Here is a 16,505-nt window from a genome sequence, read left to right as displayed (position 1 = left end):
AGAAGTAGGATTGTTTTTTTTTTTTAATTTAAATTTATATTTTTAAAAGAAATTAAACAAAAAGCTCACCCTTGTGGATAAAGTGGCTTGTGAAATTTGAAATTTAAAACAAAAATTTGTATGTGGACTTTTGGGAATACATAGTATAGAAATCAATAACGATTTTAAAATTGTTTTCTCATTTTGTAATAACGCTTAAGCGAAAGCATGAGTATTAACGGCATAATATTTTTGATTTGCATAAATTTGTTGAGATCTGTAAAAATTATTTATAATATTGTATTATACAATAATTTACAAGTTTTTATAAGGAAAAACAAATAAAATATTAAAGAAATTAAGTTCCTAACCTATAAACCCTAAATGTCAATTAAAACAAATTTATTTTTTTATTACTTACCATTACTTTTTAATCCTTGTATAATTTATATATTAATAATATTTGTATTAAAATATCTTTATCTTTATGTTTTAATATTTGTGTATAATAATTGAGCAAAATATTTCATATATAAATATTCATTGTTTTAATAGTTGTTGTAGTAGTTCTTTTTATTTTAATTATTTTTCTTTTAATACCTGGCCTATCTTGTTGGTGGTGAGGCAACGACCACATCACGTCTACAAAATGCAGGGCGACTGAATGTGATTGATTTATTTTGTTTTTTTTTTTTTGGTTTGAGTTTTTAATAATTTTTATGTTAATTATTTTGTTGGTGAAATAAATTTTTTTTAAGCATAGGAAATCCAATAGTTTTGTTATTGTTTAATATTTTTTTGTTTACATGGAAAGTGAAATAGAAAAGAATTTTTAGAAGCCAAAGTTATAGTTTAGTGTTATATATTTTTTTAAAAATATTTTTTTTGAACTAAAGTGTTGAAATAAGGTTAAAAAATAAATTAAGAAAAATTATTGTAAGTTTTTTTAAAAGAAAACTAATTATTTGAATAAAATAATTAAAAAATACAAAATTAAATAGAATTTAGAGTGTCATTATTAGTTAAAGTTTACGTAATAGAAATATAGATTTAGAAAAAATGGTGCGTAAATTTATTTATAAAAACAATCTTTTAAACAGAATTTAGATAAAAAGACAAATAGGTTATAACAATATTTTATCAATCAAGTTTTCTTAAAAAATAAGTTTCTTAAAAGACAACTACGGAATAATTCGATTGCGAATGTATTTGTATTTTTATTCGCGAACATAGCTCTCGGCTTAAAATGCATAACAATGTCTAGTTAAGGCAAATATCTTTATAACTGTGGCACCTCTATCGCTAAGAGAAAAGAACTTATTGTTCCCCTTGTTTTCCTTTGAGGAAAAAATTGCTATCATAAACAATTCATTCACAACCCAGCAAAAAACGAACTTCCAAACAAGCGAAAAAGAAGTAGAATTTTTTCCATGGAAACACTGAAAAAGACCTTAAGAAGTAATGATTTTGAAACAGGTTTGTCATAGCAGGGATGCCCTTTTTATTTGATTTCAAATTCACTACATCTAAAGTCATTCTCAGTAAGTTATTTATACACATTTATCATATTAACATATCAATTAACTTCAAAATAATTTTAAAAAATTAAATTCTTTTTCTGCTTGTGAGAAAAAAACATTCTTTAGAAAGAAATTTTTTTATAAAAAAGTTTTCTCTAGAAAAGTTTTAATTATTAGAGAAGCTTTCATTACAAAAGTTTTTATAAGAGAATTTTTTACTAGAAAATTTAAAAAAGTTTTCTTTAGAAACATTTTTTAGATAAGTTTTTTTACAAACGTTTTTTTAGAAACGTTTTCTTTAGAAAAGTCCCCTTTCTAAAGAAGGTTTCTTTAGAAAACATTTAATTATTAGAGATTTCATTAAAGAAGTTTTCCTTAGAGAATTTTTGATAACAAGAAGTCTTTTTAAAAAAGTTTTATATACAAATGTTTTGCTTAGAAAGTCTTTATTAACCCAGCAAAAAATCTAAAATTTTTGGTAACAGCCAGTAGTTATTTCATATATTACTTGGTAATGAGTGTTCATTGTCATTCACATTATTTCATTTAGCTGAATAGGTTAATACTGGTAAGGAACAAAACAATTTGGATTTGTTATGGCTCAATGGTCTAGGTCGTTCATTTAACAAACAGGGGGTTCGTGGTTCGGGCCCTGCTGGATACTGTTTATTTTTTTCAAAATGACATTCATTTATATATTTTTGTAAAAAGCCGTTCTCAAAATTACAAAAAGCAACATGTTAATGGAACATCGAGTAAGCGGCTGGAGAGAGAAACATAGAAAACAACTGAATGCCTACGTTCAAATCCCGGTAGAGAAATTTTTTTAGTTTTTGTTTTCTACATACAAAGTCGGCCCAAAATAACTAGCTATCACATAACATATTTGTAGGTTTATTTGTAACTAGTTATTTCGCAAAGTTTTTGCAATCAAATTAGTAACCATTTATTAATTTGTTTAAGGTAGATACATATTATTTGAACCTCGTCGAACAAAAATAATTAGTTATTCATCCCAAAAGTAATTAGTTTCTACGTGATTCCAAGATTACTTTCTAGATTACTAGGTAATGAAAATTTTTGCTGGGAACAAAAGATTTCTATAAAAAAAGTTTTTTAAGGAAGGCTTTCCTATTTTTTTAGAATGCTTTTGTTTTTTAGAAAAGCTTTCTTCAGAAATACATATTTCTTTAAAAAAATCTGTCAAAAGCATTTGCAAGATAAGTTTTTGTTAATTTTCTTTTTAATAAAAAAATCGTTCTTAAAAAAAGTTAATAGTTAAAATAAAATAAAAATTATTTTCAAAAAAGTTTTAAAAATTTTTTCTTTAGAAAAGCTTTTGTTGATTGAAAAGTTTTTTTGAAAGACTTTTTTAGAAATGTTTCTGTAGAAAAGCTTTTGTTGATTAAAAAGTTTTTTTAGAAAGAACTTTTTTAAGAAATGTTTCTTTAAAAAAGCTTTTAAAAGTTATTTTTAGAAAAAAATTTCTTCAACAGATTATTTTTAAAAAGTTTATAGAAAAGCTTTTTTTTAAAGTTTCCATCAAAAAGATTTTGTTGTTTAGAAATGCTTTCTTTAGAAATATTTTTTTTTAACTATAGGAAAGCTTTTATTGATAATTAAATTTAAATAAAAATTATTTTCAAAAAAGTTTTACAATTTTTTTCTTTACAATAGCTTTTGTTGATTAAAATCTTTTTTTAGAAAAATTTTTTTAAGAAATGTTTCTTCAGAAATGCATTCAAAAATTATTTTTGGAAAAAAAATTCTCTTCAGGAGATTTCTTTAAAAATCTTATAGAAAAGCTATTTTAACAAAAGTTTCCATCAGAAAGCTTTTTTTTAACTTTATTAATACTTAAAGAAATGTTTATTTAGCAAAGCTTTCAAAAGTTATTTTTGGATAAAATTCTTTTCAAGAAATTTCTTGTAAAAGGTTTTTAGAAAAGCTTTTTTTTACTGTTTACACCAAAAAGCTTTTGTTGTTTGGAAAAACTTTCTTTAAAAATAATTAATTTTTAAAAAGTCTGTAGAAACGCTTTTGTTGTATAGTTGTTGATAATTAAATTTAAAAAAATTTCTTTACGAAAAAGTTTAAAAAATATCTTTTGCGAAAAAGAATTTTGAAAAATTTTAAAACGACCAAAAACTTGTCTTTATCTAAATTCTGTAGGACAATTTTTTAAGTGTAAAAGGAGTTTTAGAAGATATTGCAGCAGATTTCAAAGAAAAGTCATCACACTTACCTTGATTAAGACGATTTGGAAATATTTATATTTTTTTGGTAAAAAATGTTGGAAATAAAATTGTTAAACTACTTTAAGCAGGTGTAAGTAATTACGTAAGGTAGTGAGTGAAAGAACTGAAGTAAAGTGAGAGAGAAACTATATTTTGCAATGAAGTATTGGAATAAGAATAAAAAAAGTAATAATACCAGTAGTAGTATAGTCTTTAAATCTGCCATATCCGAGAATTTGATTATTATTTTTGTTAATAATTTTTTGTTTGTTTTGTTTGGATGTAAATAAGTTTTTTTTTGTATAAAATTTAAAGTAGAAAGAACACAATACACACAAACACATATAAAAGAATTGTTTTAAAAAATATTGTTTTAACATTGATTTTTTTGTAATAAAAAAGATTTTGTTTTGTTTAAAAAAGAGAGCATTACATTTCCAAGAAAAAAATAAAGAAAATAAATAAAATTAAACACATTGTTAAACATTTATTAAAATGGAAAAATAAAAGAAAAATCAAACGTGTTTTTCTTTTAGAAACGCATAAGAAAAATTTTTAAATATTAAAAAAAAAGAAACTTAATAAATTGAAGGTGAATTTCAATTGCAATAACAACAACAATGACACTCTGTTTTTCTTCTTCTTTTTTTCTAGAGATTTTTTTCGGCTTGGTAAACAACGCAATTTAATTATTTTTTTTTTCAAAAATATTAAACAAAATATTTTTTTTAACTTTAAAACCAACTAAAAAAAAACACAAACCATAAAATTGCTTTAAGAAATTATTTTGTTTGCAAAATAAAAACTAAATTTTCAAACTGAATTCTTGAAAAAAAAAATTAGAAAAAAACCTAAAATTTTGTTAAAATTAATTTAAAGAAAAAAAAAATATATATTAAAATTAATTTAACAACCTCATCATAATAAAATAATTAAATTAAATACTCCTAAATTGTTTATTTAACAGTTTTCTTGTAATAAAAGAATAATGTTTTTTTTTAAATTATTTTTGCTATTTTTTTTCTGAAACTCACCTCGCGTTGTGACCCAATAAGATGATATTTCTGTAAATATAATGGAAATATCGAAATTCGATTTTTACAAGTGTTTGTTTTAGAAGCATTTTGTTAAAGAAAATTTGTTTAAAAAAACTATTTGATTTCTTAAAAATTATGTTTCATTTTATTAAATGTTTTTCATTTTAAGCGCATGTTTCGTTTTATACAATTTTTTTTTTTTTTTTTGAATTTTTTCTTTTCATAATTTTAAACTTAAAAACAAAACTCATGCAAAATTATAGAAACAAATTAATAATTTTGTTATTATTGTTATTTTTTTTTAATCTTCAGAAAAAGGGGTTGCTTTGGTTTAAAACTATAACACAATGTTATAAAGAATTTAAAAACGTTTTAAACTCTAATGATTTAAAAACTTATTTTGCCATAAGTTTATTCACGGTGGCTTAGTTATTGAAACCTCTGTCTAGTATCATGTCAATTATTTTATTCTGAAATTCTTTTGAAAATTCTTTTACATATATTTTGAAATTTTTATACAAAACTGAAAAATAAAAGAAATTGATTTAAAAAAAAAATAAACTCAACAGCATCAAGTTGGAATATTTGAATTTAAATAATTCAGAACATAAAAAAGTATTTTAACAAAACTTCGGATTTTCAAATAATGTGTTTTTAATTTTTTAAATTTAATAATAAAATTTTATTATTCCCATTATTTAAATTGACTTTTTATCCATAAACTGGATAATTTGACTTTTGAATTTTCCGATTGGATTGCAATAGACAAGGCCGCGAAAATACTTTTTCTAACTTTTGTTTTTTCACATATTTTCTTTTTTAATTTTTTCTCATTTTTATATTTTGTATGAAAATTTTTTGGTTTTGGGAGGGTAACAAGACTATAGACTAGTTTATAGTGTCGTCTATAGTCTAGTCGATAGTCTAGACTAGTCTATAGTCTAGTCTATAGTCTGGTCTATAGTCTGGTTTAATGTCTAGTCTATAGTCTAGTCTAGTATAATCTATAGTCTAATCTATAGTCTAGTCTATAGTCTATTCTATAGCCTAATCTGTAGTCTAGTCTATAGTCTAGTCCATAGTCTAGAGTATAGTCTAGTCTACAGTCTAGTCCATAGTCTAGAGTATAGTCTAGTCTATAGTCTAGTCTATAGTCTAGTCGATAATTTAGTCTATAGTCTATAGTCTAGGCCATAGTCTAGTCTGTAGTCTAGTCTATAGACTAGTCTATAGTCTTGTCTATAGTCCAGTCTATAGTCTAGTCCATAGTCTAGTCTATAGTCTAGTCTATAGTCTAGTCTATAGTCTAGTCCATAGTCTAGTCTATAGTCTAGTCTATAGTCTAGTCTATAGTCTAGTCTATAGGCTAGTCTATAGTCTAGTCTATAGGCTAGTCTATAGGCTAGTCTATAGGCTAGTCTATAGTCTAGTCTATATTCTAGTCTATAGCCTAGTCTATAGTCTAGTGTATAGTCTAGTCTACAGGCTAGTCTATAGTCTAGTCTATAGTCTAGTCTATAGGCTAGTCTATAGTCTAGTCTATATTCTAGTCTATAGCCTAGTCTATAGTCTAGTGTATAGTCTAGTCTACAGGCTAGTCTATAGTCTAGTCTATAGTCTAGTCTATAGTCTAGTCTATAGTCTAGTCTATAGTCTAGTCTATAGTCTAGTCTATAGTCTAGTCTATAGTCTAGTCTATAGTCTAGTCTATAGTCTAGTCTATAGTCTAGTCTATAGTCTAGTCTATAGTCAAGTCTATAATCTAGTCTATAGGCTAGTCTATAGGCTAGTCTATAGTCTAGTCTATAGGCTAGTCTATAGGCTAGTCTATATTCTAGTCTATAGGCTAGTCTATAGTCTAGTCTATAGTCTAGTCTACAGGCTAGTCTATAGTCTAGTCTATAGTCTAGTCTATAGTCTAGTCTATAGTCAAGTATATAGTCTAGTCTAAAGTCTAGTCTATAGTCTAGTCTATAGTCTGGTTTATAGTCTAGTCTCTATTCTAGTCTATAGTCTTGTCTATAGTCTAGTCTATAGTCTAGTCTATAGTCAAGTCTATAGTCTAGTCTATAGTCTAGTCTATAGTCTAGTCTATAGTCTAGTCTAGTCTAGTCTATAGTCTAGTCTATAGTCTAGTCTATAGTCTAGTCTATAGTCTAGTCTATAGTCTAGTCTATAGTCTAGTCTATAGTCTAGTCTATAGTCTAGTCTATAGTCTAGTCTATAGTCTAGTCTATAGTCTAGTCTATAGTCTAGTCTATAGTCTAGTCTATAGTCTAGTCTATAGTCTAGTCTATAGTCTGGTTTATAGTCTAGTCTATAGTCTAGTCTATAGTCTAGTCTATAGTCTAGTCTATAGTCTAGTCTATAGTCTAGTCTATAGTCTAGTCTATAGTCTAGTCTATAGTCTAGTCTATAGTCTAGTCTATAGTCTAGTCTATAGTCTAGTCTATAGTCTAGTCTATAGTCTAGTCTATAGTCTAGTCTGTAGTCTAGTCTTTAGTCTAGTCTATAGTCTAGTCTATAGTCTAGTCTATAGTCTAGTCTATAGTCTAGTCTATAGTCTAGTCTATAGTCTAGTCTATAGTCTAGTCTATAGTCTAGTCTATAGTCTAGTATATAGTCTAGTCTATAGTCTAGTCTATAGTCTAGTCTATAGTCTAGTCTATAGTCTAGTCTATAGTCTAGTCTATAGTCTAGTCTATAGTCTAGTCTATAGTCTAGTCTATAGTCTAGTCTATAGTCTAGTCTATAGTCTAGTCTATAGTCTAGTCTATAGTCTAGTCTAATCTAGTCTATAGTCTAGTCTATAGTCTAGTCTATAGTCTAGTCTATAGTCTAGTCTATAGTCTAGTCTAGTCTATAGTCTAGTCTATAGTCTAGTCTATAGTCTAGTCTATAGTCTAGTCTATAGTCTAGTCTATAGTCTAGTCTATAGTCTAGTCTATAGTCTAGTCTATAGTCTAGTCTATAGTCTAGTCTATAGTCTAGTCTATAGTCTAGTCTATAGTCTAGTCTATAGTCTAGTCTATAGTCTAGTCCAGACGTCGGCGCTAGTATTGTTCTGACAACGAAGATTTTCGGCAAATTACATGTACACAACAAGATCGCATACGAACATCTAAACAAGAGCATCAAAAATACAAATATTTTATTTAGATGCTTGATAGCACTCAACAAAGCAGGTTGATGTCGCTTTGTTAAAGAAATTGCAAACACAACTTGAAAAAACAAAAAAACAACTTGCAAAAGCAAGAGAATAATTTACAAAAACAACGTACACTCTAAATAATTTTCTAGAATGCATAACAATTAAAGTAAATAAGTTAATCTTGTTTCATACTTTTTTTTTGTACATTTTAATTAGAAATGTTGTTTATATGTGAAGAAATTTTCATTCTTAAATACATTGATTACACATTGTTTATAAATATTCGCATTTTACAGTAATGCAATTTAATCTTCAAAATTAAAAATAACCAAATATTTTTTCCAGTGCAATTTCAATGAAAAAATGCTAATAGTGTGTGTGTAGTGGTGATTTTTTTATCTGCCTCTCTATCCGCCGGTATATGGTCTAGTCTATAGTCTAGTCTATAGTCTGGTTTATAGTCTAGTCTAGTCTATAGTCTAGTCCATAGTCTAGTCTATAGTCTAGTCTATAGTCTGGTTTATAGTCTAGTCTCTATTCTAGTCTATAGTCTTGTCTATAGTCTATAGTATAGTCTATGGTCTAGTCTATAGTCTAGTCTATAGCCTAGTCTATAGTCTGGTTTATAGTCTAGTCTATAGTCTAGTCTATAGTCTAGTCTATAGTCTGGTTTATAGTCTAGTCTATAGTCTAGTCTATAGTCTAGTCTATAGTCTGGTTTATAGTCTAGTCTATAGTCTAGTCTATAGTCTAGTCTATAGTCTAGTCTATAGTCTAGTCTATAGTCTAGTCTATAGTCTAGTCTATAGTCTAGTCTATAGTCTAGTCTATAGTCTAGTCTATAGTCTAGTCTATAGTCTAGTCTATAGTCTAGTCTATAGTCTAGTCTATAGTCTAGTCTATAGTCTAGTCTATAGTCTAGTCTATAGTCTAGTCTATAGTCTAGTCTATAGTCTAGTCTATAGTCTAGTCTATAGTCTAGTCTATAGTCTAGTCTATAGTCTAATCTATAGTCTAGTCTATAGTCTAGTCTATAGTCTAGTCTATAGTCTAATCTATAGTCTAGTCTATAGTCTAGTCTATAGTCTAGTCTATAGTCTAGTCTATAGTCTAGTCTATAGTCTAGTCTATAGTCTAGTCTATAGTCTAGTCTATAGTCTAGTCTATAGTCTAGTCTATAGTCTAGTCTATAGTCTAGTCTATAGTCTAGTCTATAGTCTAATCTATAGTCTTGTCTATAGTCTAGTCTGTAGTCTAGTCTATAGTCTAGTCTATAGTCTAGTCTATAGTCTAGTCTATAGTCTAGTCTATAGTCTAGTCTATAGTCTAGTCTATAGTCTAGTCTATAGTCTAGTCTATAGTCTAGTCTATAGTCTAGTCTATAGTCTAGTCTATAGTCTAGTCTATAGTCTAGTCTATAGTCTAGTCTATAGTCTAGTCTATAGTCTAGTCTATAGTCTAGTCTATAGTCTAGTCTATAGTCTAGTCTATAGTCTAGTCTATAGTCTAGTCTATAGTCTAGTCTATAGTCTAGTCTATAGTCTAGTCTATAGTCTAGTCTATAGTCTAGTCTATAGTCTAGTCTATAGTCTAGTCTATAGTCTAGTCTATAGTCTAGTCTATAGTCTAGTCTATAGTCTAGTCTATAGTCTAGTCTATAGTCTAGTCTATAGTCTAGTCTATAGTCTAGTCTATAGTCTAGTCTATAGTCTAGTCTATAGTCTAGTCTATAGTCTAGTCTATAGTCTAGTCTATAGTCTAGTCTATACTCTAGTCTATAGTCTAGTCTATAGTCTAGTCTATAGTCTAGTCTACAGTCTAGTCTATAGTCTAGTCTATAGTCTAGTCTATAGTCTAGTCTATAGTCTAGTCTATAGTCTAGTCTATAGTCTAGTCTATAGTCTAGTCTATAGTCTAGTCTATAGTCTAGTCTATAGTCTAGTCTATAGTCTAGTCTATAGTCTAGTCTATAGTCTAGTCTATAGTCTAGTCTATAGTCTAGTCTATAGTCTAGTCTATAGTCTAGTCTATAGTCTAGTCTATAGTCTAGTCTATAGTCAGTCTATAGTCTAGTCTATAGTCTAGTCTATAGTCTAGTCTATAGTCTAGTCTATAGTCTAGTCTATAGTCTAGTCTATAGTCTAGTCTATAGTCTAGTATATAGGCTTGTCTATAGTCTAGTATATAGGCTTGTCTATAGTCTAGTCTATAGTTTAGTCCCGTATATAGTCTAGAGTTTAGTCTGGTCTATAGTCCAGTCTATAGTCTGTCTATAGTCTAGTCTATAGTCTAGTCTATAGTGTAGTCTATAGTCTAGTCTATAGTCTGGTTTATAGTCTAGTCTATAGTCTAGTTTATAGTCTTGTCTATAGTCTAGTCTATAGTCCAATCTATAGTTTAGTAGTACAGACTAATCTATAGACTATAGACTACACTATAGACTAGTATATAGTTTATTTTATAGTCTATAGTATAGTCAACAGACTAGTAGTCTAGGCCTCCGGTAGGTTAGTGGTTAGAGTTCTAGTCTGGTAGACCGGAGGTGGTGGGTTCGATTTTCAGCTGAGGCACTGGTTAAGGAGTGCACAACAGGTCCGATTTGATGTATATATGTACATCCTACTTTCAAACTAACTAACTAACTAACTATCTATGTAGTCTAGTCGATTGTTTAGTCTATTTTACAGAAAAACAAATCAGTGAAGCAGCCATAAAATTTGCGATACTTATTTGACATCGCGATCATTTATGAACATAAACTTATTTTTCTGAGAGGAACCTAGTATAAGGACCGTTTTTAACGGGAATCAGAAAAGTATGCTATAACATAGACAAACTTATAATCTTATAGGAATATTGCCTTATTCATAAGCATTTATCAAGTTTATAGAACAAATTTGATAGAAATATTTATAAGAATCCAAGACTTATTGTTCTGTGACAAATATTTCTATGTGTTACAAGCGAATGATAAAATTTATACCTATATCCCGAATATTTTTTTTTCGAAAAAGTAGAAAATATTGGAAATATGTATAAAATTAGCTTCAAAACTTCTAAATCAAAAGTTCTAAGATTAAATTAAGAATTTTTCGTTATTTTTTATATTGTCATCAATTTGCCTAAATAAATGAAATTTCAAATAGATATAAAAATTAAATAATATGACAAAATAATAATAATAAATATCCTTTCTCTTAGAACGAAAATAAAAACGAATTTATTTCAACAACATGCTTTTAAAGGTGCTCAACTTTTAATAATTTACCAAGGAAAGCAGGTGTGCTTAATATACAATATGAAAAAAAGTAAAAACCAACAAAAAGTTAAAGGTAGTAAATATATATATACAAAATAGTTATCTATATAAAACAACTATTGATTTTTGATTTCCACAAAAAATGCAATAACGATTTATTGGAAACCAACAAGATATTTTTAAACTACAGTCGCAATTAAGGTGAGAAAATTTATGTTTTGTTAATAGATATTTTTAAAAAGGGGTACAAAATATATTTATATTAATAAAGTAGTAATACAACAATTACAACATATGTTTGTATGTCTGTATTTATAAAGTTATAACTTGATATATAAATAATTAAACGTTTAATTGAAATAACGACTAATTTCAAAATAGAACTTTTGTTTTGAATATAACACAACATCGATAATACAACATGACATGATTATTTGTCAATCAATAAAATCCATCAAATCAATCAAAACTTTTACACATATTCCATTAGCACTGTTCCAAACAACAGCAAAACTTTACAAAAATAAAGAGAATTTACAAAGTGTTTATAGAGACAGAGAGCGGAGAGATAGTGGCAGAGTAAACAATTTAGAATTGTTTTATTGAAATTTTTATATAAATATTTTTTATTTTGCAAAAAATATTAACTTACAACAGCCTTTTTAACGCAAGAACAATATAACGGCAATAAGGACTAGTGATAAATTAAACTTTATTATTTTTTTAATAGTTTAATTTATATAATATTTTAAGAACAGTAGATTTTGTTGTTTTTAGATAGAAAGAGAGTAGAAACGACAGTAGCGATTAATTAACAACTAAAAAATCAAATTAAAATGTTTTTTTTTAAACAAAAATACAATTGATCAGTTTAGTTGTTCAGTAAAAAATCTTTGTTATTTTATAATTGTTTTGTTTGTTTAAAGTTTAAATAACTTATTTAAAATTATTACTATTAGCTGGTGTTGTTAAAAACAAAGCAGTATTTGTTTGTTGCTTAATTTGCTGCACGACATTTATTGCACTGTATTTGGCACAGTGGGTTAAGAAAGTATTAAAATATATGTAAATTATAATACATAAGTAATAATTAGAAGAAATTGTACGTTTGTTTTTAAGTAAAGGATAAAGAATGGTCAATGTGTATGTATTAGCTAGTTAGAGCGGGTTTTTGAGTTGACGATCAAATGCCAATTGATAATCAGTTTAGTTAATCTAACAATAAATTGATTCTAATCTCAGCAGTAAGACAAATACTCAATGCATATGTAAAAGACAGTTATCTTCGACGGATCGGTTATTTAATCCAACTGCAATAAATGTTCATTGGGCAAGCTACTTGGGGACACTTGAATTTCTCCTAGGACACGTAATAGCTAGTAAAATAACTAGTAATGTGACTTCCAAGAACCCATATGGAGTAGTCATCCATTGACTACTTTTGACAACATTTTGACAGTCTTATTGTAGACTGTAGAGTGACAATTGACTTCCTCATAGGAGGGGGTAGTCGGATGGCTAGGGGCCACCACAAGTGGTATGTTAAGTGGTTACTTCGGGACTGTCCCGCCTAACTACTGGTAGGTTAATCCCCTTTGATGTTTTTGAGTACAAGATTAAACTTCGCAGTGTTGCCATACAAAACAACAGAAAAGCTCACTGTTTGTTATCAAAACAATTGATGTTTTGAAGAAGACAATTTATTTTTATGTGTCCTTAATTTATGCATTTCTTGCTCAAGTTTAAACCACCTGCATTTTGACGCTTTAACTAGTAAACAAAATTAACTAACTGAGTACTCAAAAACAACTTCGGCGGATTAATTTTAGTTTTCTCCCTAAACCTTCACCTAAGAATTGGCCCTTAAAGTTCAACAAACTTTGTCAATAGAGAATAGTTGTGAACAATTTTAGTCCATTTGATGTATCATCACGAAATTTATTCCAAGAAACGCTATCGCCAATGGTCGATTTATATGATGATCGTCATCGACAAGCGAACAACGTTTGAGGAGCAGCATTGTACCATTGGAAGCTAAATTTTGGGGTATAATTTGCCAATCTGGCTATTGCCGAAAGAAAGGGCAAAGTTTTGGTTGTAAATGAATATTTTTGTAACTGGAAAGTTTAGCAAAGGAATAGCTTTTACATGGACAGTCGGAACCACCATCATTTCCTTTTTTTAAATATTTAAAGGGATGATGAACAGTTGCACAGTTGTGGTTGTAAAACGAGCACCGTGATATAGGCCGTTTGGAAGGTGTTCGCTTAAAGCACTCGGTTTCTAAGAGAAAACATTATTTCGGATTATATAGTAACATGAAAAGACTAATTTAAAAAAAAAATAAAATTTTTGGATTTGGGGCATGTCACTTCAATGAAAGGCCCCATCTTGGTAAAATTGCAATCCCGGGGAAAAGGTGCAACAAGTAGTCTGCCCAAATTATGAATTAGTTATGATCAAGTGTATGCTTGGCCTTGGAATAATTTGATGTATGGTCGAACCAGAGAAGCACATAATCTGGTACAACCGCATAATCTGGGAACCGGTAGCTTGCAGGCCAGAGTTTTGGCGTTGTTTCGATTATTGGAGAGGTTTCTTCAGGATGCATGTGTTGACTGCAGTGTATCACATATTTATAACAGTATATTAACTCTGAGTAAGAACAACGACCTCGACTTATTTGATAGATTTGCGTTTCGGTCTAGGGACGATTGCCGTCTCAACAAAGGCCATTCCATCTGCGTGGTTGTAAACGGAAGTTTTGCTTTTGCATCTCAGTTGTTAAGCAACAAAGCAGCAATTTTCAGAGGAAAGTGCTCAAGTACTTGAGCGAAGTGCTTGTACCTTGCTCAAGAGTACAATAAGTACCTCCTGTCTGTAAATTAGTTATGGTCAAAAGCTTCCTTGGAAAAGTTTGATATGGGGTAAAACCAGAGATTATTATAGTCTGGTACAATGGGAATCGGTAGTCTGCAGGGCAGAGTTTTGGTCTTTGTCTTTTTTCCGGTTATTTGAGAGGTTTCTTCAGTGTGTTATGTTGGCTGTGGTATATCACAGATTTACAACAGTATATTCTTTGTGAGTAAGAACAAGGTCCGTCACTTATTTGATAGATTCATGTTTCGGTCTAGGTACGATTGCCGTCTCAACAGAGTCCATTCCATCTGCGGCGTTGTAAACGAAAGTTTTGCTTTTGCATCTCAGTTGTTAAGCAACAAAGTAGCAACTTTCAAAGAAAAGTGCTCAAGTACTTGAGCAAAGTGCTTGGACCTACAGAATCTTGTACAAAAATTGCCACCGGCGTAGCGGCGATTTGTCGTCTAGTCATCTCAAAAACTTTGTTGGAATAATTTGATATGGGGTAAATCCAGAGAACAATGGGAATCGGTAGTCTGCAGGCAGAGTTTTGGTCTTAGTCTTGTTCCGGTTATTTGAGAGGTTTCTTCAGGATGTTATGTTGGCTGTGGTGTATCACAGATTTAAATCAATATATTCTGTGAGTAAAAACAAAGTTCGTGACTTATTTGACAGATTCGTTCTAGGTACGGTTGCCGACTTAGCAGAGGCCATTCCATTTGCGAAGTTGTAAACGAAAGTTTTCCTTTTGCATTTCAGTTGTTAAGCAGCAATTTTTAGAGATAAATGCTTAAGTACTTGAACAAAGTGCTTGTACTTGGACCGGCAGAACCTTGTGTAAGATATACAAAAGGGCGGCGGTCAACTCACCCGAATAAAACACTTTTGAGGAAAATTGTTATGGTAATATGGATTCCCAAAAGGATGTTACAGCTAGGTTAGTATTACCACATTCAGAATATGCAAAATTACCAGAAATTTATCTTATCTTTTGATAGAAATTTAATAAATCTTCTGAGATGTCTTGAGAGAAACATTCCTTATGTGAACTATATCGGGGATGAATCTAATCTTAAGACGTTCGAGTGAAATCAATCACAATTTGTCAAATTGCTTTCTGTGACTTTATTTTTAATACAAACGTTACTTTAACAGTTTTAAATATTTCAAACTTTCTAAGCCCACTGTGCATTGCATATAATAAGTATGAAAACTAAGAGCATTTTCATATATATTTTTTATTTAAACTACTAATAAACGGTGTAAAATATTTAACAATAAACAGCTGTTTTATTAAACGTATAAATTCTGCTTATTGTTTATTAATATCAGGTTAGTTTTTTTTGTATTTTTTATTTTTCTTTTTAATTTAAAAAGGCCTACCGAGTGTGTATAATGAATTTCAGCTAATTCACAACAACATTGGTAACGTAGTATAGCACGACCACTTTTTCTGAAAGGAAGTTATTTTTTTGGTTTTGATTTATAATTATAATTTGTTGTTTTCCAAAAATAATAATAATACAAACATTATGTAAAAGAAAATAAAAAAAGAAATAAATTATTTTCAATATTTTGTTAAATAGTAGTTTTTGTTTGTTTTTTTTAATAGTTATAATAATAATAATTAATTAACATAAAAATTTATATTTAGCTATAAATATTTAATAAAAAAATATTCTTTAGCATATTTACTTTTAAAATATAATATTTTTAATTGGGAAAATATATTTACTATATAATAATAATATTAAGTAAAACGTTGTAATGATATATAAATAATAAAACCAATGAAAATTATTTATTTGTAATAATATAAAAACAAACTTACCTTAATAATCTGGTTATATAATCTGGCCAATTTTCAGGAAACATTACCAAAAAGAAACCAACTGCAATTAGTATCACACCAGCCAATTTCATGCCAGCAAATGTAGCACCATATAAAACAACATCCAATGCTTTAATTTAATAAGAAAAAAAGATTAAATAATTATTAATTACACACTTAATTTTAGTTGCCAAACAGTTTGTATATTTACAGAATATAATATTACAATGTTAATTAATATTTCATTTACCTCCTGAAACAGGAACTGCTGTAATTAAACCTAATGTAACAAACATATTGTATGTAACAGCTGAGCTAAATTGCATTAATATGTGAAAAACTGTAGTATACGGAAGATATATAAAACAAGAGAAAGGAAAGTAATGATTAATTATTAAAACAATGAAAAAATATTAAATACACATTCATTTGAAATTCTGTCCTATTGGAGATTTTCGATTATGAACAAATATTGCTGTTTTATTTATATACTCAAACTGAACTTAACTAGAATTGAACTAGATCTCAACTAGAACTGAACTAGAACTTAACTAGAACTGAACTAGAACTGAACTAGAACTGAACTAGAACTGAACTAGAACTGAACTAGAACTGAACTAGAACTGAACTAG

The 16,505-nt window shown here is 28.4% G+C and overlaps 1 protein-coding gene across 1 annotated transcript in view; it reads right to left on the bottom strand.

The window, feature by feature from the left end:
* Positions 1–16,505, bottom strand: part of LOC111680797 — a 62,505-nt gene that overhangs the window by 11,398 nt on the left and 34,602 nt on the right. The window contains exons 3-6 of the mRNA XM_023442504.2: positions 16,124–16,213; positions 15,874–16,003; positions 15,426–15,495; positions 4,771–4,800 (exon numbers count right to left, since the gene is read on the bottom strand). Coding sequence (XP_023298272.2) covers positions 4,771–4,800; positions 15,426–15,495; positions 15,874–16,003; positions 16,124–16,213 — 320 coding nt within the window. The remainder of the gene's footprint in view (positions 1–4,770; positions 4,801–15,425; positions 15,496–15,873; positions 16,004–16,123; positions 16,214–16,505) is intronic.

This window comes from Lucilia cuprina, chromosome 4 (assembly GCF_022045245.1).
Source record: "Lucilia cuprina isolate Lc7/37 chromosome 4, ASM2204524v1, whole genome shotgun sequence".
Classification (NCBI taxonomy): Eukaryota; Metazoa; Arthropoda; class Insecta; order Diptera; family Calliphoridae; genus Lucilia; species Lucilia cuprina.
Note: the sequence above shows the minus strand (reverse complement) of the source record. Positions and strands in the feature narration are given on the sequence as shown.